This window comes from Hyla sarda, chromosome 1, assembly GCF_029499605.1.
Source record: "Hyla sarda isolate aHylSar1 chromosome 1, aHylSar1.hap1, whole genome shotgun sequence".
In the NCBI taxonomy this organism is placed as follows: Eukaryota; Metazoa; Chordata; class Amphibia; order Anura; family Hylidae; genus Hyla; species Hyla sarda.
In genome coordinates, this window is record NC_079189.1 from 348,865,616 (window position 1) to 348,892,417 (window position 26,802).

General features: G+C 42.1%; 1 protein-coding gene across 2 annotated transcripts in view; it reads left to right on the top strand.

The window, feature by feature from the left end:
* Positions 1 to 26,199, top strand: part of TTC39B (tetratricopeptide repeat domain 39B) — a 170,674-nt gene extending 144,475 nt beyond the window's left edge. For both annotated transcript variants that reach the window (XM_056521134.1, XM_056521141.1), the window contains 9 exons: positions 804 to 871; positions 958 to 1,017; positions 3,152 to 3,313; positions 5,588 to 5,679; positions 11,864 to 11,984; positions 14,053 to 14,164; positions 22,572 to 22,689; positions 23,622 to 23,738; positions 25,785 to 26,199. In XM_056521134.1, the coding sequence (XP_056377109.1) occupies positions 804 to 871; positions 958 to 1,017; positions 3,152 to 3,313; positions 5,588 to 5,679; positions 11,864 to 11,984; positions 14,053 to 14,164; positions 22,572 to 22,689; positions 23,622 to 23,738; positions 25,785 to 25,884 (950 nt within the window). In that variant the 3' untranslated portion in view covers positions 25,885 to 26,199. The remainder of the gene's footprint in view (positions 1 to 803; positions 872 to 957; positions 1,018 to 3,151; positions 3,314 to 5,587; positions 5,680 to 11,863; positions 11,985 to 14,052; positions 14,165 to 22,571; positions 22,690 to 23,621; positions 23,739 to 25,784) is intronic.
* The last annotated feature ends 603 nt before the right edge of the window (positions 26,200 to 26,802 follow it).

Sequence of the window (26,802 nt, forward strand, 5' to 3'; positions counted from 1 at the left end):
ATAGATCACAGTATTTAAGCAGTTAAATGACGGACATCGGAGTGATCTCCGATGTCAGTCATTGCCAGCAGATGTCAACTACTGATAGCAGCGGACAACTCCCGGTCATGACGTGGGCCCCGTCATGTCTGCCCACCCGACCATGGCGTACATGTATGTCATGGGTCGGGAAGGGGTTGATACTCTGGGCCTCTGTGTATTATATTATGTAATACTACATTTCTGCTCCAGGTGAAATCTGTAGCTGGCCACAAAATTGGGGCTTAGGAGCCAGACCTTGATATTAAAGGAGTTCTCTAAGCTAAAACTTTTAACCCCCGCTGTGCCCGGGCTGTAAAACTATACATAATAACCTTTCACTTACCTGCCTACGATCCCCCGTTGTTCCGATATCGCCGTCCCGGTCTCTTACACTTTCTGCGGGTCGGTGACTTCACTCTGCGCTCAGCCTATCAGCGGCCGCAGGAATGTCCCGTCGCAGCCGCTGATAGGCTGAGCGCAGAGTGAAGTCACCGACCCCCAGGAAGTGGAAGAGACCGGGACCGGAGAACGGGACGGCGATATCGGAACAACGGGGGATCGTAGGCAGGTAAGTGAAAGGTTATTATGTATAGTTTTACAGCCCAGGCACAGCGGGGGTTAAAAGTTTTAGCTTAGAGAACTCCTTTAAAGAGACTGTGATAAGTCAACCCTGTTTAGGTTTTAAGTCTACATTGTGAATTATATTTCTTATTGTTGCCATGCAATTTTGAACATGATCTTTTAAATGTTTATAGAGTTATTCATGAACACACTCTTTCTAGGTACTGGAGAAGGTAATCTTGATGAAGCAGATGCACTCATTGAACCCTACCTCAAGAAATTCCCAAATGTATGTAACCGGAGTCCAAACCTGTGTGGATAGTGTATATAAATTCCCCAAATAACCCCCTAATTGAAATCCTTCTGTTTTCTCAGGGATCTATTATTCTCTTCTATTCTGCCCGGATAGACGTACTTAAAGGAAAATTTGAACAGGTAACTGTTTATTTATTTTTTTAAACTGGCCATTTTCAACTTTGTAAAAGAAAAAAGAAAACTCTGATCCGACTGCCAAACCATGTGAAATGAGAAGTGTATGAATTTTTATCAAGAGCCGTCAGTGGCAATTGCAAATATGTTTTCTATAAATTGAGTACTGATTGCATGTGTTAACTTAAAATGTAGGGTCACCTGTTTAACATATTACAATTTACATTGAGATGATAGAATTTTGGCCCTGATTTACTATTGTAAACCTGATATGCTTTGTCAGGTTGTGCGCCAGGTTGGCATGTTGTGCCAGAAATTCTGTCTGCGTCAGAATTTAAACCAGAATTGACAAAAACCTGACCAAGTCTCCATTTTACTTAGAAAACCTGAAAGGGGGGGGGGGGGGTGGCCGGCGTGAAAGGGGGCGTAGTCACCGAAAAGGGTGTGACCCCCGACATTTTCACAAAAAAACCTACATATTTACTAAGGTTTTCACAGAGAATGTGGTGAATAGGAGCTAAGGAAAACCCCACAGATCAGAGCATGTGTAAAAAAAGCAAAACGTAGGGAAAGTGCAAAATGTAATGAAACAAAATGAAACCTTAGTAAATACTGTGGAATAAAAAATATAGGGAGATAAAACGCACAAAGAAAACAACACTCCACTCTTAGTAAATCAGGGCCGTTGTCTGTTTGCAAGTCAACTTTTCTAGCCAGTTCTAGTGGTTGCTAATTGTTACCATACAGCACTGTGCGGACTGCTGAATGAAAATGGAATATATAGCATTTGGAAAACTAAATTGTTCAATGCCAGGTGTAAAAACACTACTTAGAATGAGAAGTAGCAAAGAATCCTCTGTACAGAAATGAAGTAGCAGGGGGATACTTAGCTATGTAAGGTAAGCAAAAGCCAGCAAAAGTTATAATGTATTTTACAACACACAAATGAATGCAGTAGGAGCAATTAATTTGTAAAGTTACTTGTATATGTAGATCATTTATTGATGGTAACAGTCAAAATCATACAATAAATGTGCACCTAAAAATCTGAGTTTATTAAAGATTTAGGGATGGGACTTTGATATTGGAAAAATTATATATACACATACAAGTAAAAAGAAAATTATGCTCCTTGTTTTTTTATTTATTTACTATTTTATTTTTGTAACCTGTTTACTTTTTTTTATTGTAAACGCAACAATTGCCAAAAAGGCACAGATATGCCAAAAAGCCCCTAATAAAACTTAACTTAAAAAGACCTCTGTATGTATGTTATATAAGGTATTGTGACAGGGTGGATGGATATAAGATATGACCTACATCCAATTTACAAGCTTTGCTAGCCACTTGTGTTATATATATATATTAAAACGATGTAATAGCCCAAGGCTGCAGTCCGAGGGTTATAACCATGGCAACACTGATATTTTAAAAGATAAGACACTGCCCCCTAACTAGTTTCACTCGTAATGAGCTTCATCAAAGGTACAGGCTAGTGACTGTCAAAATGGTGGTCATTTGTCTTTTTATATCCTCTGGTGATTACATCATCTAAGGGGCTGGCTAGTCATGTAGCCACTCATAGTGTTCCTTATGGGTATATAAGGTTTCCGTTCAATCATATAAGCCATGACATTATGCATCCATACAATCCTCATGTGTGTTTCCTTGTATCCAGTGACAACTCCTATCCGGAGTTGCCACATCAGATGTTTATGAATGCAAACTGTCCAATCAGGTGTGCCAATAGCGCACCAATCAGGATGGTTGTTAATACGTACCAATCCTTCTATGTGTCTCTCATGGCCATTAGAATAAGTCACCCTCTAAAGCAGGTATAGGCGACCTTTGGCACTGCATATGTTTTGGACTACATTTCCCATGATGCTTTTTAGTCAAAATGCTGCCAAAGCATCATGGGAGATGTAGTCCAAAACATCTGCAGTGCCAAAGGTTGCCTATTCCTGCTCTAGAGGGAATCCCTTCCGGGTCTGTTGTTCTTCCGATTCAACACGGAAGTTCTTGCGCATGCACTGGCACTTTATCTTAAAAAAAAAAAAAAAAAAAAAATGCTCCTTGTTTTTTTACATTTTTTTTACTATTTGATATTTGTAACCTGTTTACTTTTGTTATTGTACAGGCACAAGAAACATTCAAGCAATGCATTGTTGCCCAGCAGGAATGGAAACAGATTCACCATCTCTGTTATTGGGAGCTGATGTGGTGCCATTCTTTCCAGCAAGACTGGCTGAAAGCATATCACTATGCTGACCTGCTGTGCAAGGAAAGCAAGTGGTCAAAGGTACCATGCCTCTTTGTAGATGGCTTTGTTTCTTAAATTATTTAAGAAATCAGTGTTGTATTATATTAAGTTGTGAGGACACATGCGGGGCATATTTATCAAAACTGTCTGATTTTCCCAAAGCAACAAATTAGAGCTCAGCTTTCATCTCACCAGAGCAATTTGACAAATTAAGTTTTAAAATTATTTCCTTCCAAGCTCAAGTGTCCCAGAAGTGGTGCTAAGCTGCAGCATGCACACCTCCTCCCTTTCTGCCATGCATCATTGATTTACAGGGTTTCGCTTTCTGCACTGAGCCTTGTACTTCAATGATTCAGAGTAGAGAAGGGTGGTGGGGGGAGGAGGAACTGTGAATGCCTTTTACAACTAGTGCAGAACCCAACAAGATGGGTGGGGGTAACTTCTGGACCTTATTTTTTACCAACAGGCAGACAGATTATCAAAAGTAGAGGTAGGGGATCACCTAGGTAATGTGACTGCATGTCGTAACGCCGTCGGCTCCTGGCCTCCGGACTGGCCCTCTGACTGCCTGATGGATCCTATTCCCGAGGAAACCTTCTGTTCTCGGCTCTCGTGTGATGTCACGCTCCGCCACCTCAATGCAAGCCTATGGGAGGAGGCGTGACAGCTGTCATTGAAGTCCTGTGATGAATAGAATACCTCTGTGCAGCAGCTTTTAGTCTGTGCAGCTGTCAGTAAGGCTCTTAGCAGCTTTTAGTCTGTGCAGCTGTCAGTGAAGCTCTTTGCAGCTTTTAGTCTGTGCAGCTGTCAGTGAAGCTCTTTGCAGCTTTTAGTCTGTGCAGCTGTCAGTAAGGCTCTTTGCAGCTTTTAGTCTGTGCAGCTGTCAGTGAAGCTCTTTGCAGCTTTTAGTCTGTGCAGCTGTCAGTAAGGCTCTTAGCAGCTTTTAGTCTGTGCAGCTGTCAGTGAAGCTCTTTGCAGCTTTTAGTCTGTGCAGCTGTCAGTGAAGCTCTTTGCAGCTTTTAGTCTGTGCAGCTGTCAGTGAAGCTCTTTGCAGCTTTTAGTCTGTGCAGCTGTCAGTAAGGCTCTTTGCAGCTTTTAGTCTGTGCAGCTGTCAGTGAAGCTCTTTGCAGCTTTTAGTCTGTGCAGCTGTCAGTGAGGCTCTTTGCAGCTTTTAGTCTGTGCAGCTGTCAGTGAGGCTCTTTGCAGCTTTTAGTCTGTGCAGCTGTCAGAGAGGCTCTTTGCAGCTTTTAGTCTGGGCAGCTGTCAGAGAGGCTCTTTGCAGCTTTTAGTCTGGGCAGCTGTCAGTGAAGCTCTTTGCAGCTTTTAGTCTGGGCAGCTGTCAGAGAGGATCTTTGCAGCTTTTAGTCTGTGCAGCTGTCAGTGAGGCTCTTTGCAGCTTTTAGTCTGTGCAGCTGTCAGAAAGGATCTTTGCAGCTTTTAGTCTGTGCAGCTGTCAGTAAGGTTCTTTGCAGCTTTTAGTCTGTGCAGCTGTCAGTGAGGCTCTGTGCAGCGGTCAGAGAGGCTCTTTGCAGCTTTTAGTCTGTGCAGCTGTCAATCAAGCTCCGTGCAAAGAAACACTTCCGGAGTGGTCTCCTGCCATTACAAGCAGAAGACCAAAATCTGAGATTTTGACCAGACTAAATGTGTTCTGGACAAGAAGGGAGACCCCTGGTGGCCAGAAGTATACAGCAGAAAATGGAAGCCTATTACAAAAGTTGTTTGTTTGGCAGAAGGAATCAAATATATAGAAAGCATTGTCCATTTGTTTTTAAATGGGCACTGTCATTAAACATGATTTTGAATAAGTAATACATGATCATTGTAGACAGTAAAAACAGTACATTTATTCACTCATTGGCAGTGGAATATTTTCATTGTCATTGCATACATACATACATATGGCCAGTTTGCTTTATGTTTACTGTAGGTTTCTTCCATTGGGGTTGCGGGCAGCAAGTCAGTTATGACTGTTTAAAACTTTCATACAAATTTCTTGATGTTTCTTAATCCTCATTCAATAAAAGCCACATTTCCTTTCTGAGGCTAATATGTCTAGGGGCATAATGCACCATATCCTCTGGAAAAGTGCATGCTATTGAGAACACAAATTGCACAAACAGCGTATTCACTCTGCTTTTATGTAACAAAAGGTTGAGACATTTAGTTCTTTCTATACAGTTAATGGATGATTACCAGAACACAGATCTAAAGGACAACACTCTGTTCTTTGTTGTTTTTAGAATGCATGCTTGTTAGTGTCTGTATTTTCTACAATTCTTTTATGCGATCCACATGTCACAATTCTGATTTTAGGCAATCTATGTATTTCAAAAAGCTGCAATCTTGAGCATGCTTCCAGAGGAGGCTGTGAAGACCACAGGAGAAGACATTGTGGCTTTGTTCAGGTGAGATGGTGTACTTAATTTAGCTTACTTAGGCTATGTTCACACGGAAAATTTAGTTCAGAAATTCAGCAAAATGTACTGCACATCAAATTGGGGATTCCACTGTCCCATTCACCTCGTATTTCCGCTGCGGAAATTCTGCTTTTCGGATTCTGCAAAAACCTTGAACACGTCTTTTAAATTGTGCATAATTCTGGGCGGAATACAATTGAACTCGATGGGACTTTGAATTTTGTCAGAATTCTGTGTTTTGAGCACACGAAGATTCCACTCAAATTCTGCAAAACTGCAAAAATTCCACAGCAAGCTTTGTAGAATGGAATTTGAGCGGAATGGCAGAGTTTTTACTGTGTGAACTTTGCTTTAGAGGGATGTCTCATTAAGACAACTCTTTCTAATACCCTATTAGGGCAGATGGCCTAGGTCCATGGTTAACCCTTCATTTAATTGACTTCCATGAAATTCAAAATATTGTTGATGCTTTAAAGATAGATGTATGGGTGGCTGCACTTTCCTAGTAATAACAGCTGATCTGTGTTTTGGTTTTGAATCCGTACCTGCAGAAAAGAAACTTCAGCCTACATACTGAGGCTTTATGCTTAAAACAAATGGACAGTGTTTTCTGTACAAGTAAAATATGATCGTTGTAGACAGTAAAAACAGTGACAGTGAATTATTTACATTCTGTCATTGCATACATACATATGGCCAGTTTGCTTTAATTTCAACAGAAAAGTTGTTGTAGTAAAGTTTTTTGTAGATAATGTATCTATTGGGCCTTATCAATTAATAAGTATAATGCTTGGTATCATAACGTGATGGCACCTGATTCCGTTCCCTAGATAGAAGATAGAAGTAGCCTTGTGAAATCTCTTATCTTTGTTTTAAATTGACTTGGCACTTCATTTGTTTTTATTCATTCAGATATTTTAGTGAAATAAGTTCAGCTGATACATTCTGTTAACACTTTTCTGTTCAATAGGCCAGGCTAGGGCTTATTTTAAACATTTGACCAATGCTTGGGATTGTGTTATATACAGTTTATTCCTCACCATATCCAGAGCGTCGGCTTATGTAGAGATGACTGAACTTTTGAAAAGTTTGTTTGGCTGCTTCAGCCAAACCTCAACTAAAACTTCAGTTAGATTTTACTTTTAAAGAGTAGCTCCCACCATCCTTTTTTTTTTTTATTTATTTTTTTCTGTCCCTGCCTATTGCCCATCTATCCCTAACCCCCTCCCTGCCTTTCATTTTTTTTTTTTTTACTATCCTAGAAATGCCTTTTTGTCTGCCTGGTAGTGTGCTCACTTACCAGGCAGACTTCCCCAGCAGGTGTGACGTCACTGATGCCTGCTGGGGGGGGGGGACTTCCGCCCTTAGTTCACCTATACAGGGTGCCTCCAGCTGTTTCACCACTACAACTCCCAGCTTTCCCTGACACCTATTGGCTTTCAGGGCATGCTGGGAGTTGTAGTGGGGAAACAACTGGAGGCACCCTGTTCATGGCTGTGGCACTACCCCCGCAACGACTCCCCCCCCCCCCCCCCCCCTCCTCTCTCCCCCCCGCTGAAAGCAATACATTTCATGGCCGCGGCGCTAAAATCCACCCCACTCCCACCCGAAACAGACATACCGAAGTGAGTCCTGGTGAGTCTTGAGTCCTTCCTGAGGCAGCAGCAGGAGGCGGGCCGGCATGTGAGGCCAGGGAGCCAATGCGCTCTCATCGCTCGCTCCCGCCCGATTGAGGGAGCGAGCGCAGGCTGAATGAATTCGGAGACCCCTAGTTGCCGGATTTAAAAATAAAAATTGTGTTTTAATAAAAAAATGTAAGTATATTAGAAATATGTTGTAGTAAATCAGTACTACAACATATAAAAAATAAATTAATTCATGACAGTGCCCATTTAATGTATTTTTTTTCTAATAGATTCTTATGGGCTAATGCTAAGCCCTGGGAGAAAGTAGGACAAAAGTAAGAATAGGAATAAAAAAATTAATAAATAAAAGACAAAAACAAAGTTTAAAAAGAAATGTTATTAAAATAACACCCCCCCCCCCCCCCCCCCCCAGGCCCCTCATTAGATAAGTAAAAATAATCACCACTGTTTTAAGTAGCTCTTCAGCTGTTGCAGAACTACAGCTCGCATCATGGCTGGGACAGCTCAATGCATGATAATAGATGTACCTTTGCAACAGTCAGAGAGCCACAAGTTAGGGAACGCTGGTGTACACTGTACAGAAGTGCTACCCTAGATTGGTGATGTAATCAGGCCAAAATGTGATCAGCGCATGCACCAATGACTAATCTTAAGCTGTTGCAGAACTACATTTCCCATTATGCCTTAAAGGGGTTATCCACCATAAGGTGATTTTAGTATGTACCTGCCAGACAGTAATGGACATGCTTAGTAAGGATCTTCACTTGTCTTGGGGCTAAATGGCTATGTTGTGAGATTACCATAATACTGTGGCTAGCTTTTTGTGAACTGGTATTTCCGGCTTGACTTTTTTTTTTACTACAAATCCCATAATTTAATTTACCTCCCTCCCACACATCAGCCACCCCACCCATTGAAACATAAATGGGCCCTCCCATTGATCTCTGTTCGCACAGTTGCATTATTGACTTTTTCCTTATAATGGCCAATGAATGGCTGCCACAGTTGTGCCACGGCCAAACATCATTGCTGCAGCAGAGTAAACGACTACTGTGGGAAGATCAGGGCATTGTTGCAGATTGATCTCTCTCCAACCAAGCGATCGCTCCACCTATTGAAGCAGACAGGCTCCCTGTCATCAGCTGACAGTGATATCAGGTCTCTGCCGCATTGTAACCTGGGAAAAATCTGAGACAACAGTCATTTTGTATGCTGTTAAAAATAAATATTGGGGTTACAATCACATAAGAATTATGAGAAAATTGTCACTCACAGGTACAGACACTATATTATGAACTACACTAACTTTACAGCCCCTGTAGCATAGTCAAATAAAAAAATAAATCCTGGAATACCCCTTTTAGCTGTCAAGGCATAATGGGAGTTAGACTTTTGCAACAGCTGGCGAGCCACAGGCTGGGGAACACTGTCCTCAATCATGAAAAACATTTAAAAATCAGTCACATTTGCACATCCCATTTTTGTAGTCACACCTGAAATTTTTATTTTCTATTTTATGCATTTTTCAGTGTTATATAAAAGAAGCAAAGGATTTGTGACAAAATGACTTTAACCCCTTCCCGCAGAATGACTTATATAAACTTCACGATACGCGAACTACCTGCACATCATGACGTTTATATAAGTCAATCAGTTAACCCAGCGATGCGCGGCATCGCATGGGTTAACTGGAAGAAGTCCCGCTGTTACCAGCAGGGGACAACTTCTGCAAGCCCCCCCCCCAGGACTATCTGTGGATGGTCCTGGTCAGCGATCACTGTGATTGGTCCCTGTGGACCAACAGTGATCGCTGACTGGGGGGGTTAAAGTTCATATCCCCCGCTCTGCCCGCCCCTAGAAGTCGGGCAGAGCGGGGGGGGGGGGGGAGGGGGGGGAGAGGATCCCGGGAGCTGCAGGGGTCCGCGGCACATACCTGCGGGGGGACGGCGCGGACGTGTGGACGGTGCGGCAGTGGGGACCGGCGGCAGGAAAGTGGAGAAGGCAGCGGCAGAAGGAAAGTGGAAGCAGTAGTGAATATCGCCGTAAAGTAGAGTGATCTTCACTGCTGCTTCTAGGTGTTTAAAAACTACAACTCCCAGCATGCCCAGACAGTCCAGGCATGCTGGGAGTTGTAGTTTTGTAACCTCTGGCCCTTAAGAAGTTACTGAACTACAACTCCCAGCATGCCTGGGCAGTCTGGGCATGCTTGCAGTTGAAGTTTTGCAATATCTGGAGGGCTACAGTTTGGACACCACTACTTTGTGGTCTCCAAACTGTTCTCCTCCAGTTGTTGCAAAACTCCTTTGGCTGCACCTGCTGCCGGGGCCGAAAACATCACACTGCCACTCAGCCTATTGCTGGCCGAGTCGGGACTTCGCTGTGGCCAGTGATTGGCTGAGTGCAGTATGACTCACCGACTACTGGCAACCAGGAAGAGGATCACGGCGGAGACCGGAGTGGGTTACCCGAGGCACCGGGGGAGCGAAGGAAGGTATATATCTATTTTTTTTACTGTCGGCAGTATGGAGGACAATTTTTTTGTATTCTGGAGTTCTCCTTTAACTACCCACAGATGTTTGAAGAATTTTCGTTGAAAATAAAAACATGTTATTTTTTCACGAACATGCTGGTGTTATCCCAAATTTTTCATTTTCACAAGGGGTAATAGAAGAAATGGTGTTACAAATTTTGGTTATTTTTTTTTCCTGAGTATATAAATACCCCACATGTGGCTGTAAAGGAGCGCCATTGGGCTTTTGGGGAAAGAATTTGGCTGGAATTGAAGGCCATGTGCATTTTACAAAGCCCCCATGGTGCCAGAACGGTGGACTCCCCCACATGTGACCCCATTTTGGAACTACACCCCTCACAGAATGTAATAAGGGGTACAGTGAGCATTTACACCCCACAGGTGTCTGACAGATTTTTGGAATAGTGGTCCATGAAAATGGAAAATGTAATTTTTCATTTGCACAGCCTACTGTTCCAAAGATCTGTCAAACACCAGTGGGGTGTAAATGCTCACTGTACCCCTTATTAAATTCTACCGATTGTTGTGCCGCGCGCTGTTAACCCTTCAGATGCGGCAATCAAAGTTGACCGCCGGGTATGAAAACTAAAGTAAACGCTTCCCGGCAGCTCAGTTGGGCTGATCGGGACATCGCGATAAAATCACGATGTTCCGATCAGCTGGGACGCAGGCGGAGGTCTCCTTACCTGACTCCGCGGCGTCCGATCGTCGATTGATTGCTCCAAGCCTGAGCAATCAAGCCCCTATGTGATTGATCCTTGCAAAGCTATGGATTTGCAGGGATCAGCATAGGAGATCAGTGTGTGCAGTGTTATAGGTCCCTATGGGAGCTATAACACTGCAAAAAAAAAAAAGGGGAAAAAAAAGTTAATAAAGGTCATTCCCTAATAAAAGTTTGAATCACCCCCCTTTTCCCATTTCCCATGAAAAAAAAACTGTGTAAATAAAAATAAACATGTGGTATCGCCGCGTGCGTAAATGTCCGAACTATAAAATTATATGATTAATTAAACCGCACGGTCAATGGCGTACGCGCAAAAAAATTCCAAGGTCTAAAATAGCGTCTTTTTGGTCACTTTGTATATCATAAAAAAATGAATTAAAAGGTATCAAAAAGTCCGATCAACACAAAAATGGTACCCATAAAAACTTCAGAACACGGCGCAAAAAATGAGCCCTCAAACCGGCCCATACGCAGAAAAATTAAAAAGTAACAGTGGTCAGAAAATGACAATTTTAAACGTATACATTTTCCTGCATGTAGTTATGATATTTTTCTGAAGTGCGACAAAATCAAACCTATATAAGTACGGTATAATTTTAACCGTATGGACCTACAGAATAAATATAAGGTGTAATTTTGACCAAAAAATGCACTGCGTAGAAACGGAAGTCCCCAAAAGTTACAAAATGAAATTTTTTCTTCAATTCTGTCGCACAATGATTTTTAATTTTTTTTCTGTTTCGCAGTGTATTTTTTGGTAAAGTGACTGTCACTGCAAAGTAAAATTTGGTGGCGCAAAAAATAAGCCATCATATGGATTTTTAGGTGCAAAATTGAAAGGGTTATGATTTTTAGAAGGTGATGAGGAAAAAATGAAAATGCAAAAACAGAAAAACGCTGAGTCCTTAAGGGGTTAAGGCCAAAATGACCTCGGTCCTTAAGGGGTTAAGGGAAACAGTCGTTGTTCTCATTCTCTGTATCCTACTAGTCTTGATTGGGTATAGGAAGAGATCAAGGCTGGTGAGGCAGGCAGAAGGCCACTGAGGACCACCTCATGACTTGAGGTTCAGGTGACATAAATGTGTTGACAGATTCCTTCTCAAGAAGTTGTATGCTACATTTTATATGGTTTGTACCAAAAAGGTTAAATGTATTTTAAATGTAAAATGTATTTTAACTGGCTTGTATATTTATGAATCTTACAAAACTATTGATGTTTCTGAACAGTTGTCTTAAATTGGCTTTGTGTTAACACAAATCTGTTTATTTCAGGCAAGTAGAAGGTTTAAAACAAAGAATCGCTGGGAAGTCAATACCAACCGAAAAATTTGCTGTTCGGAAGTCTCGAAGATATGTAGCTGCTAACCCAGTCAAATTGATCTTGCCAGCCTTGGTAAGACTGATACAGTAATGTACTTAAGAGAATATCTATTCTTCTGGGGCTTCCTAATAGTATGCTAGTCCATAGGCAAAATACAATGCAGCGGTAGTAACCTGTTTGAATCAACAAATCAGAGACCCTGGGCTCATGTGCACCCATATGCAGTCCTATTGCTGGTCCTGCATCACATTATTCTATGCACCTATTGTATTGTATTGTGTCCTTGTCAACAAGACATAATTTTGATATCCGCTCTTCTAATATTGAAATCTCTGAACTGTTTGCAAATATGTAGTCTGGGTTAAAGTTTGCTAGGAAACTAGAATAGTTTTTTTTTTTTTTTTTTTTGTATAACTGTTTATTTAAGGAAACTAGAATTTTTTGATGGACTTTCAAAGCATTAATGCCATTAACCCCTTAACCACCAAGGACGTGTATACACGTCCTTGTGCCGTTAACTGGGTATGGTGCCGGCTCTGGACGAGAGTCCGCGCCATACCGGCTGGCCCTCAGCTTATTCTTGTAGCTGAGGGCCGGTGTTAATCGCCGCGTGTGGCCATTACCCCTTTAGTTCGCCGCTGTCAAAGCAGACAGTGGCATCTAAAGAAACCTGTAAACTCTCCCTGGTGGTTCAGTGGGGCGAACCACTGCTGATCCAAAGCTGACAGCGGCATCTATAGGAACCTGGTGGTCCAGTGGGGCGATCCACTGCTGAGGTAGCCCGGAGGGCTTACTTCTCATTCTCAGTGTCGCAGTCAGCATGAAAAGAGAACTCCTGGCAGGACCAGGCTTTATCAATCGAGCGCAGAGCACACAGTTCAATGGGGTTCTATGGAACCACATTGATCTGTATGAGGAATCTAATGATTCCTCCTAAAAGTACCCTAAGGGGACTAAAAGTGTAAAAAAAACAAAAATATAAAAATAAATGGTAAAAAAAAAAAAAAAACACACATTAACCCCCTTCCTTTATTAAGTTTAAATCACCCCCCTTTTCCCAAATTTCATATAAAAATATAATAAAAATAAACATGTGGGATCGCCTCGTGTGTAATTGTCCGAACTATAAAAATATAACTTTAATTAAATTGCATGGTGTTTCCGTAAAAAATATTAAAGTAAAAAATTGCGTATTTTTGGTAACTTTGTATACTCTAAAAATCGATCAAAAAGTCCCATCAAAACAAAAGGGTACCGATGAAAACTTCTGATCATGGCGCAAAAAATGAGCCCTCCTACTGCCCCGTATATGGAAAAGTAAAAAAAGGAAAATTGTAGACCTACTAATTTTCGTGCATTAAGTGATCATTTTTTGACAAAAGTAAAATAAAATCAAACCTATATAAGTAGGGTATTTTTTTTTAATAGTATGGACCTACAGAAAAAAAGATGAGGTGTCCTTTTTACCGAAAAGTTTGCGTAGAAATGAAAGCCCCCAAAAGTTACAAAATGACGTTTTTGTTTGTTTTTTTCAATTTATGCCCACAAATATTTTTTTTCTGGTTTTGCTGTACATTTTGTGGTAAAAACTATTGATGTCATTACAAAATAAAATTGGTGGCGCAAAAAACAAGCCCTCATATGAGTTTGCAAGTGGAAAATTTAAAGCGTTATGATTTTTGGAAGGTGACGAGGAAAAAACAAAAGTGCAAAAATGAAAAAACCTTTGGTCCTTAAGGCATTAACAACAACATATAGCATGTTGACAAGACACCTAAAACCTGTTGTAATCGTGACTTATTATCCTGAGAAGCAGGTGTCATTCGTTCCACTCCTCGGCCAGCCTAAATATCCTTTGATCTCTCTGAATAGAAATATATGGGCAGTGGCGCAATGCCACCTGCTTTGCTGGCTAATACCTCACAATCACGGTTGGCCTCAGATGTGAGACCCAATGCTGTCAACAACTTTTAAAGGGTCTTATCGGTGTGTCAAAAGTTGTTTTTGATATTGATAGTAACAATTTAAGCATAATACATGTAGATAGTAGGGGCAGTTTAAAGAAATGCTAGGATAAGACTAAAGTGACCATAACCCTGTCTTTTTACTTAGGTTTTTTTTCTATCCTTTTATGTTTCAGGAAATGATGTATGTATGGAATGGTTTTACAATAGTAGGTAAACGATCTGATCTGACTGAAAGTCTGCTGGTTACTATTGAAAAGGCAGAAACTGCTTTGCAGAGTGAAAAAAGTAAGTGCAAAATTAGATATATATATATTTTTTTTTTAATGAACATTGTATATTAGATAAGGGGAAAAGCACAATGGGGCAGATTTATCAAAACTGTGTAGATGAAAAGTTGCCCATAGCAACCAATCATCGCTTCTTTCATTTTTAAAGAAGCCTGTGAAAAATGAAAGAAGTGATCTGATTGGTTGCTATGGGCAACTGGGCAACTTTTCCTCCAGACCGGTTTTGAAAAATCTCCCTCATTGTCACTAAGTCAGTGACTTTATGTACCCAGGCGGTTTCTAAATCTATTTGGTATTCTGCGGTTTGCTCGTGTATCACCAGCAAATTATGCATTGGGTAAAGAGCTTCATGATATTCTGAAAGAGAAAGTAGCTTGGTGTGGTACTGGGATTCCTGGTTCTAATTCAGCTTTTCTGTATGAAGAATACATAATCCCACTGTATAAATGATGATGAGAGGAACGATCCGGCACTTTCTGGACTAGGTTCAGGTGTTATAAACTGGAGAGGTAACGATGGGATCCCGGAGGGATGTGGATATGGGCGGTTGTGTGCCTCTTCTATGTGGGTGACCAAACGGGGAGCTCCAGTCCCCGTTCTAATGGAGCGAACATGCTCACGAAAACGAACGTGTAATGGACAAATGGTCTTCCCCACATAAAAGAAGCCGCACGAACACAAGATCACTTAAACAGCAAAAGATGTACAGCGTGTTATCAGATCTTTTACTAAATGAAGATGACTTCCCAATTTCACAGACTGAACAGCCAAGTTATAAGAACAGAACGAGCAGGTACCACATGGATGGTTACCAGTGAGGGCTAAGACTAGTGAGCCATTTACAACCTGAGTTCTTATTAATAGCTTTTTGATCAGTAGATCTTTTTTAAACTTTTCTCTGGTCCTATTTTTACAATAGGTGATCAAAGGTGAATTATGGGCAATCTCCATAAAGTTAGGATCAGCCTCTGATGTACCAATTATTTCTTATTGCTTTGGCTACGTTATCGTTTAGATTTGAATTTGCCAAGGAACATAAAAACCTCCTTTTTGATCACACATATCTTTAGGTTTTAATTAATCTACCAGTTTAACAGCAGAGGGTTTTAAATATCCTTTCTCAATGATATTTTGTGGGTATTGGTGTTCTAACAGACTATGTTTTAGATCAGTAGCTGCTTCTTGGCACATTAAGTCATCACTTTTCTTTCCTTGAGCGAAGGAACTGTGAATAGGGAATACTTCTTTTAAGGTGGAGTGGGTGGGAACTGTTGAAATTGAGTAGGGAGTTGGGTGCAATACTTTTTCGATACCCCTGTGTAGTCAGCACAGAGTCAACTACTTTTAGCTTGACATCCAGAAAGTCAAGCTTTGAACCCCCGAACACAGAAGTAATGAGCATGTTCTCCCTGTTAATGTCCCATGCCCAACGCAGTCCCGGTCTCCTGTCTATACCAGTCCTCGACATCCTTGAATTTGTTATGATAGAGAATGAAGAGGAGGGACTCGCATATGAAATTAATGAATTCTTCGGTCTTGTCTGTTTCAAGAAGGAACTCGCTGACAGCCTGTACACACGCATCGTGAAGGATGCGTGTGTACAGGCTCTCAACGTCTATAGAGGCAAGGTGGTTAGAATCGTGCCACTGAAAATGTTGAAGGTGGGTTAAAAGGTCATCTGTGTCTTTGACATAAGTAGAGGTATACCTAAGGAGAGTTTTCAAAATCCACTCTATATATTGTGACAAACTCTGTCGCAGAGTTCCCGTTGCCACAATAGGGCAACCGGGGGATCGGCTCTGCGACTTGTGGACCTTGAGCAGCAGGTACCACTTGGCATAAGGGAATTTTTAGGGAGAAGTTTTCCAGCTGTGGTTTGTGAAATCATGCCTGATTCACATTTATAAGAAATGACCAAAGCTGACTTATAGTTTTGGTGGTAGGGTCACTGTTTAGCAGCTTATAGGTATTAATGTCACCTAACAGATGAGATTTTTCACGGTCATATATTGTAGAATATGTATCTGCTTTTACTACACTGCTCAAAAAAATAAAGGGAACACTAAGATAACACATTGTAACTCCAAATCAATCACACTTCTGTGAAATCACACTGTCCACTCAGCAACACTGATTGACAATCAATTTCACATGCTTTTGTGCAAATGGAACAGACAACAGGTGGCAATTAGCAAGACCCCCCCCCAATAAAGGAGTGGTTCCTATGCTTCCTGGCTGATGTTTTTGATCACTTTTGAATGCTGGTGGTGCTTTCACTTTAGTGGTAGCATGAGACGGAGTCTTCAATCCACACAAGTGGCTCAGGTAGTGCAGCTCATCCAGGATGGCACAGCAATGCGAGTTGTGGCAAGAAGGTTTGCTGTGTCTGTCAGCGTAGTGTCCAGAGCATGGAGGAGCTACCAGGAGACAGGCCAGTACATCAGGAGACGTGGAGGAGGCCGTAGGAGGGCTACAACACAGCAGCAGAACCGCTACATCCGCCTTTGTGCAAGGAGGAGCACTGCCAGAGCCCTGCAAAATGACCTCCAGCAGGCCACAAATGTGCATGTGTCCACTCACAGTGCGAAACAGACTCCATGAGGGTGGTATGAGGGCCCGACGTTGACAGGTGGGGGATGTGCTTACAGCCCAACACCGTGTAGGATGTTTGGAATTTGCCACTGGCGCCCTGTGCTCTTCACAGATGAAAGCAGGTTTACACTGAGCAGATGTGACAGAGTCTGGAGACGCCGTGGAGAATGTTCTGTTGCCTGCAACATCCTCCAGCATGACCGGTTTGGCAGTGGGTCAGTAAAGGTGTGGGTTGGCATTTCTTTGGGGGCTGCACAGCCCTCCATGTACTTGCCAGAGGTAGCCTGACTGCCATTAGGTACCAAGATGAGATCATCAGACCCCTTGTTAGACCATATGCTGGTGCGGTTGAATTGTGGATTTGAAGGGCCTTCATATTAGAAATACCCCACAAATGACCCCATTATAAAAACTGCACCCCTCAAAGTATTCAAAATGACATTCAGTAAGTGTGTTAACCCTTTAGGTGTTTCACAGGAATAGCAGCAAAGTGAAGGAGAAAATTCTAAATCCTCATTTTTTTACACTTGCATGTTCTTGTAGACCCAGTTTTTGAATTTTTACAAGGGATAAAAGGAGATAAATCTTCCTAAATTTGTAACCCAATTTCACTTGAGTAAGGAAATACCTCATATGTGTATGTCAAGTGCTCTGTGGGTGCACTACAAGGCTCAGAAGGGAAGGAGCGACAATGGGATTTTGGAGAGTGAGTTTTTCTGAAATGTTTTTTTGGGGGCAGGTCCCATTTAGGAATCCCCTATGGTGCCCGGACAGCAACCCCCCCCCCCCTCCCCAACATACACACACTTGGCATACTATTTTGGAAAGTACACCCCTCAAGGAACGTAACAAGGGGTACAGTGACCCTTAACACCCCACAGGTGTTTGATAAATGTTCATTAAAGTGGGATGTGAAAAGGAAAAATGTGGTGTTTTTTTTACACTAAAATGCTTGGGTTACCCCAAGTTTTTTCATTTTCACAAGTGGTAAAAGAAAATGTCACCGTAAATTTGTAAATACATTTCTTTGGAGTAAGGACATACCTCATATCTGGACGTAAACTGCTCTGCGGGTGCACACCGGTCTCTGAAGAGCAGGAGTCAGGGGCCTTGAGCATGTACATAGCTGCCTATGGAGCCAGAACAGCAGGACCCCCCCTCAAGGAGCATTACATGGGGTACATTGCGAAAATGGGGTACAGTGGGACGTAAAATGATAAAACAGGTTATGTTCCCAGGATGATGACCCAGAGCATAGCCAAAACTAAAAAAAATATGCCTGCCCCAAAAGCATCAATCAGTCATGCTCTGAATCATCACTCTGGGAATGTGATGTGTGTGGCCGTCCCTAACTGTTGCCTCAAATGCGCACTCCGCTAAGGTGGAGAGAAAGCTGCACATTTGAGACAACATAAAAAAGTCCCTGATGATAGTGACTCGGTGACCCATGACCCATTTTTGGAAAAAAAATACCCCCAGATGTCTTATCAGGTTTTTTATTTTTATTTTTTATAAAAGAGATTTTTGGGCAATTTAGTGGTTTTATGGGGTTAAAACTTGGAATGTACTCTGGACTTGGTACATTGGGGTCAAATTATGGAAAATTTAAATATAAAGGGAAAATGTAGTACTGCATGGAAGTGTGATACTATCTGAAGCAGTTTTTAATGCAGAGACCCGGATGATCAGGGCAAGTGTCACACTGAGTGGTGGTGTCCTTCCGTATCACCCTCTTGTGACACTCTGCATTTTTTCTGGGATCGTCCCTTCTTTCCAGTGTGGGGGACTTCACCTGGAAAGTGTTGGCCTGGGGCGATCCTGGCACCTATAACTCCAGTTCCTTGGGAACTCCGGCCTGCTCTTCCCCGGCCACCAAAGATCAGGGCCTTTAGGACTTCTTGGAACTGGAGGAATGTCCCTGTGTTGCCAGCGTGCTGGGACAGTACAAAAGAGTTGTACATGGCAATCTGTACCAAGTAGACCGCAACTTTTTTGTACCATACCCGTATTTTCCGCATGGCCATGTATGGCTTGAGGACTTGATCAATAAGATCAACTCCCCCCATATACTGATTGTAGTCCAGAATACAATCAGGCTTGAGGACCATTGTTGTGGTACCTCGCATAAGGACAGGTGAGCTGCCGTTACCATGAATTGTGGTCAGCAAAAGGACATCCCTCTTTAATGGGTAAGGGCACAGGACTCGCCCTTGGGCATAGGTGTCTGAACAAAATTTAGAGGGAGGCCTCTCCGGTTCTTCCACACTGTCCCACAAGCGACAAGGGATGTGAACAGAGGGATGATGGTATAAAAGTTATCCACGTAAAAGTGGGAAACTTGTTTGGGACCTTGTGCACCCATTGCTGGATAAGGGTTACCACCAACATCCAAAATGGGGGGACATTCTGGGGGTTCAATACGGGAATCTCGTCCCTCATATACTCTACAAACTTTGTGAGAGTACCTCCGGGTGCACTTGCAAGTTTAGAGTTTCACGCCATACTGCGCCCGCTTCGAGGGAATATACTGACAGAAGATGAGTCTCCCTTTAAGACTGATAAGAGACTCATCTACGTCATTATACTTCCTCATTATCAGGAAGTATGTATTGTGTGTGTGTTTGGTGTAGCTTTATATATAATGGTGTGTGATTATAACTCACACACCGTTATAGGGGGGGGGGAGGAAACGCCACCAAAAAAATAAAATAAAGGGGGGCCAAATGCAGTGCCCTGAACCCCTAATAGGGCCCGGGTTGCGCTGAAAAATATGCGTCGGACCTATTAGGGGGGGTTACTTTTTTACCTCCTACCTGTCCCTTTACTATGAATCTCACCCTGCACTACACAGCTTCTCTTCAGCCCTGAGGGCCACAGATATTCACAGAGGGAGGGGGGGGGGGGGGGTGTTAAGGACATTACGTCAAAGTTGGATCAGCCTTTAGTGTGGTTTTTCACTTTAATTTTGACTCCATATCCAGACATCCATGGGTTGATACATTTGATTTCCATTGATAATTTTTGTGTGATTTTGTTGTCAGAACATTCGACTATGTAAAGACGAAAGTATTTCATACGATTAGTTCATTCAGATCTAGGATGTGTTATCTTAGTGTTCCCTTTATTTTTTTGAGCAGTGTACTTTGAAATGGTTGTCCTCCAGACCAGATTTAAGAGCCCTCTCTTCGCCTCTAGACAGGTTGCTTTTTTTCTGGGGGTATCAGATCGATTGAACTGCCCAAGAGGACAGGGGGGGGGGGGGGGGAATATGTAGAGGGATGTCCTCCCTTGAATGGAAAAACCTCAATTGTAGGGTTCAGAGGGGCAGGAGGTTTTTAATCTGCTAATTGACACACAGTATTCAGCTCCTCTAGCTCTTCGGGGGAAGCATTCAAGATAGGTGAGAATCCTAAGGGACCTATTATAGCAGGAACTTCTTCCCTTTGTCTTAGATAGATGGGTTTGATGGCTCTTCTAGTAGATTTTATGCAAATTCATCTTTCTGGTTCCCTTTAATAAATCAACTCTGAAATGAGTAAAATCAAAGGCTTCACGGAGTCCAAAATTGAGTCCCTTGGACAACAGAGAGACAATGTTGTTAACCTGACCGATATTTCCCTTCCACAAGACTAACATAGTTAAATGTTTCTAGTCCTTCCAAGATACTCTCTTCAGAGGTACTCCGCCTTCCTTTCTTCCATCTACCGCTCCGGATCCTTTGCGTAAAGGGCTCTGACCGGTGGGCTTTTCATATTTAGAGGTAGAAGATCTCTCTGGTTGTTGTGACATGGTCGCTTCATTGGATTAGCTGGCTTCTGAATCAAATGTCCAGAAGTCAATGCCCTCATCATACGCCCCTCATCATCCACCAGCAACACCCTCCGCCAGCAGTAGCACCCCCATCATCCACCAGCAACCCCTCTATTCCCCCTACCCCGTGTGGTAATAGCATGAGCTGACGGATGATGGGGGTGCTACTTCTGGGGGTTCCCCACATTAGGTGGGCAGCAGGTTCCCCACATTAGGTGGGCAGCAGGTACCCCACATTTGGTAGCATTTTCGATTACTCCCCTCCCCCCGACTCACACACACACACACACACACACACACACACACACACACACGCAGACTGACACACATGCGCACACACACACACGCATACTGACACACATACACATGCACACACACATAGACAGACAGACACACATGCACACACATACACATGCACACACATAGACACAAGCAGACAGGCACACACATGCACCCACACATGCACACACATAGACAAGCACACACGCAGACAGACACACACACATGCACATGCACACACACAGACACAAGCAGACACCTATACATGCACACACACATAGACACACACACACAAGCAGACACCCACACATGCACACACAGACAGACACACACATGCATACACAGACACACACACACACGTGCACACACATGCGCACACACACATAGACAGACAGGCACACACACATGCACAGACAGACACACAAACATAGACAACCTTGCCTGTCCTGCACTGCGCTTCTCCTCTCCGGAGTAGTGAAGAAAACTGTGTCTTGAAGCGTTCTGTGTCCCAAATATCTGAGGAAAGTGAGTCACTGTGCTGAGTGCTTAGACACTGTAATTGGTTGATGGGGGGGGGGCGTGTGCAGTCTCTGCTCTGCTCAGGACACAGAACTGCTTCAAGACAGTTTTCTTCACTACAACCTGGCACGGGCCACAAACTTTCGTTCCGTGGGCCGCAAAATGCCCGCGGGCCGGGAGTTTGAGACCCCTGGTGTAGAGAATGGTTTCAATAGAATTTAAGTTAAATACCCTATTGCACACTGCATTGTAAACTTTAAAAACAGGAAATATGACTGCATGTAATGCTTCATGGGATATTAAAGGAAAATGGTCACCAGTTCCCCCGCACTATAACCCGATATACCGGGTTATAGTGCGGGTGAACAAGAGACCAATGCAGGGTCTCGGACTGCTATACCTACCTGCAGTCCGGAGCCCCACTCCTCTGAAGGGCCCCCTCTTCCAGCGCTAACTTGCACTTTGAGGCGGGCACACCTGCTAGATTTAAGTATTCATAAGCGCCGGTCATGTGAGTGCTCACGTGACTGGCGCTTATGAATAATTAAATCCAGGCGGTGGGCCCGCCTCAAAGCACAAACAAGCGCGGGAAGAGTGGGACCTTTTGGAGTAGTGGGGCTCCGGACTGACGCTAGGTATAGCAGTCCTAGACCTCGCGTCGGTCGCCGGTTCACCCGCACAATAACCCGGTGTATATTGGGTTATAGTGCGGGGGAACTGGGGACAGTTTTCTGGTTTTATTGTGCAAGTACAACTTTTGGTTAGAGCTTTGTCGACTAAAAAGATTAAAACTCTTGCTGTCCATAATTAGTGGGGCAAGAGGAGTACAGAACTGAGAATAAATTGGGGGGGGGGGGGGGGGCGGGCTAACTATTTTTGGAATATTGGCATCACATTAACACCACATATTGGTGATTAAACTGCATTTTATTTATATGAGTCGGTTATACTTTTATAGCAGCCCTTCTCCGTTATTCGGCTTTATACAGCTATTTTGGGCTTCCTCCATTTTCATTACTATGTGGTATCTTTTTGGGGTTATTGCTCCACTGATAATGGTCAGTATATTTATGTAAATGAGTCCATTTCAGCCATTTCCCACTATTCTGAGGAACAGGAAACTTAGCTCTGCAGCTCTAAGAGGACTTTAAAACTAAGGAAAGCATTAAGGTAGTTATTTCTTCTATATTTTGTCTTTATTTTAGATCCAACTGAATACTTTGGAGATGATCAGTGCCTTGTCCAGTTACTGAAAGGTCTTTGCTTAAAACATCTGGGTAGATTATTACAGGCTGAACTTTGCTTCAACCAAGTGATACAGAGGTAGGAACAACTAGCAGTAACTTGGCTGGTGTCATCATACGTGCACATTGAGCATTAAAAAAACTAGCTTGTTTGTGTTTGTCTCTTTTCCGTAGAAATATGGTTAAATGTGTATTATATTTATGCAATTTTGCTCATGTTGAGATAAAATAGAAAAAAAAACTGTGATTTCCTTCCCCACCCTCTGCACCTGCCGACACTGCTGTAGCCAGTGAGGGGCTGGGCAGCAACTTCCCTGTGATGACACGAACACCAGGAAGTGCTAAGCTGTAGGACAAAGCACAGCGATGGCAGGGGGTTTGCTTTTTTTACCCTATTATGAGCATAATTACTTGAACAGTTTTGAATACAGGGTATTTTCTGTGGACTATTTTTTTATTTTTATTTACTGAATATTCTATAGTTAATATACTATGCAATCAGAAAAGATCAAGGATGGCAACTCACCGGTGTGACTGTGCAACACATTCTTTATTGTGCAAACATCCTTAGACAATAAAAACTGGTCACAGCATTGAGCAACGGTAGATGCGGACGCTGGAGCAAAGGTAAACGGACAGCTGTTTCGCAGGGTGTACCTACTTCATAATACTAGACCTTCCAATGTCGTCATTGGAAGGCATATTCTGATGAAGTAGGTACACCCTACGAAAGGAAGTTTGCACAATAGAGAAGAATTTGTTGCACAGTCACACCGGTGAGTTGCCATCCTTGATCTTTTCTGATTGCATTTTTGGACTTGTGTTTTGTGTTAGTGCACCTCTGGTTTGTGCTTCTATCATTAGCTACATATGCTGATTGCTACACCTGTGGGAAACACGGGATTGGATGCAGTGTCATACATCTATCTATTTCTTCGCTTTGCTCTAAGTTAATATACTATATTTGCCTATCTAAAACTTATTTAAAATAACGGTTTTCTGACATTTCAGTGAAAAGAGGCTTAAGTATGACCACTATTTACTACCATTTACACATTATGAGCTGGGACTTTTGTACAAAGAGCAAGGCGACAAAGATAAAGCCATACGTCTAATTGAAGCTGCTAAGTGAGTATTATTCAGATATTGTATAGCAAGTCTTGAGCTTTGTTATTCTAATATTTCATGCTGTGCTATTCTTCTGGTATTCCTTCTAAATATTTTGAATTAATTGATGACTGGGCACTGCCTTTCTCCTTTTCAAAGACGTGTTTTCTCACACACGTTTTTTGAACAGTGTCAGTGTGTTAGGACACACACCCAAATTGTAACATCCAGATATCATTTTGTCCAGGTGGATAAATAGAGAAACACAGTTGCAAGAGTAGATGCTCCTTGTAATGTTATGGGAATGCAAGTATTTACTAAGACAGACAGATTAACAGTACCTTGCACCACCAATAGTACAGTGATGCAGGGGCAGGCAAGAGTGAACATTGAATAGGCTTCAGCATCCGCATGGGCACAGAAGGCCCTTTAAACTTCTGATCAGCAGAGAGTCAGGAGTCGGACGCCCACAGGAGCCAGGAGTCGGACCCCCACAGATATAAACTTGATGGCCTATCTTAAGAATAGGCCATTAACCCTTTCCCGACCCATGACATACATGTACGTCATGGGTCTGCTCCCATTCTATAACGCGGGGCCACGGCGTGGCTAATAGCACGCGGCACTGATCGCGATGCTGCACACTATTAACCCTTTAGACTCTGCATTCAAAGTTGAACGCCGCGTCTAAAGTCAAAGTAAACTAATGCCGGTTAGCTCAGGGAGCTGTTCGGGATAGCAGCGGCGAAATCACAGAATCCCGAACAGCTTACAGGACAGCCGGAGGGTCCCTATCTGCCTCCATGCTGTCTGATCGCTGAATGACTGCTCAGTGGCTGAGATCCAGGCATGAGCAGTCAAGCGTCAGAATCATTGATCACTGGCTTCCTATGAGAAACCAATGATCAATGTAAAAGATCAGTGTGTGCAGTGTTATAGGTCCCTATGGGAGCTATAACACTGCAAAAAAAAGTGAATAAAGATCATTTAACCCCTTCCCTAATAAAAGTTTGAATCACCCCCCTTTTCTCATTTAAAAAAAAAACCGGTGTAAATAAAAATAATAAACATATGTGGTATTGCCGCGTGTGAAAATGTCCGAATTATAAAATATCTAGTTATTTAAACCGCACGGTCAATGGCGAACACACAAAAAATTCCAAAGTCCAAAATAGCGTATTTTTGGCCACTTTTTATATCATGAAAATATCAAAAAGTCTGATCATTACAAAAATGGTACCGCTAAAAACTTCAGATCACGGCGCAAAAAATTAGCCCCATGCCGCCCCATACGCAGAAAAATAAAAAAGTTATAGGGGGTCAGAAGATGACTATTTTAAACATATACATTTTCCTGCATGTAGTTATGATTTTTTTCCAGAAGTACGACAAAATCAAACCTATATAAATAAGTATAATTTTAACCGTATGGACCTACAGAATAAAGATAAGGTGTCATTTTTTCCGAAAAATGTACTGCGTAGAAACGGAAACTCCCAAAATTAGTAAAATTGTGTTTCTCCTTCAATTTTGTCACACAGTGAATTTTTTTTCCGTTTTGCTGTAGATTTTTGGGTAAAATGACTGTCACTGCAAAGTATTATTGGTGGCGCAAAAAATAAGCCATCATATAGATTTTTATGTGCAAAATTGAAAGAGTTATTGTTTTTTAAATGTAAGGAGGAAAGATCGAAAGTGCAAAAAACAGAAAAACCTCGGGTCATGAAGGGGTTAATATTATATATTACTATATATGAGTCAATTAACTTTTTACTGGTTGGTTGTTCCTTTTGGGGTGTAGTTTACAAAATAGTGTCTTTATGGGGATTCTTCATGTGTTTTGTCACCTCAGTCACTGTAACCTAAAAAGCATTCTAAATTTTCAAATTTCAAAATTGTTGGTCTCTACTTTAAAAAAAACCTAGAGGATTAGTACAGTATTTTTACTGCCAGTTTTCAAATTGGACTGATTTGGTAAAGGGGAGGGTTTCTAATGTATAGTTATAAAAGGATATTTAACTATTATAAAAATGATATTTGACTAATCAATGTGCCTATTACTTACAGAAACAACTTTAAAGACTATTCCATGGAATCCAGATTGCATTTTCGAATCCATGCAGCGCTCAGCAGCCTTAAAGGCACACCACCGTCAACCCCTCCATGAAGTTATTGGGCTTTACTTTTGTAAATGAGTATTTCATCTGGAAGAATGTAGCTACAAAAACATTTTGGTGGCAGTTATACAGCTAATAAAATGTCTGTTACCCTGCGTGATTTCACCTGTTGTCCAATGTAGCTCTTATTTTCTATGGTAATTGTACTATAAAATATATATATAAATGCATATTCTGCATTCCTTAAAAAAAATACAGGAAAAGTTGAGATATATATATACATTTTGTTTCATGAAATAATTTATGTCTGGACACACTTAAATGAAAAGATTATTACTGGTACAGTAAACTATGGTACAAACATTTGTATTGTCCTTGTTTTCTTTTTATTAATATAACATATGATCGCCACGCCATTAACCAGGTAGCATAAACTTTACTCAACTACAAAAGGCCCTGTTACACATTAGACAAAAGTTGTCTGACTTAAACCCCCTCCATCTATATGACATGTATTAGTGCAACACTGACAGTTTTACTGTACACTATTAGTACAGTGTTTCACAACCCTTATAGGCTTGGTGCACCCCTCGGGGGAAAAAAAAATTCACGGGGCACCCCTACCGAGGTTGACGAGAAAAGAAAAACCGCAATGCACAATATCTATTTATCTGTGGGTGTGTATGTAGATTACAGTGCTGCTTTATACAGCAAATTACATCTTATCAGCATCGTTCCCTTCTCTACTCAATCTGGCCCGGCCATCATGACTATTTCTTCCAGTCACAATTCTTCACCGATAAACTTACAAAACAAAGCTATTAGGCTCAGCACTTTTTTTTTACATGGGTGACAGAGGGGTGTAAAGGAGTGTACATGGGTGATAGATGGGTGTACATGGGTGATAGGGATGGACAGGGGGTGGACAAGGCAGACATTGATGACAGGAGGGTGGACATGGGTGACGG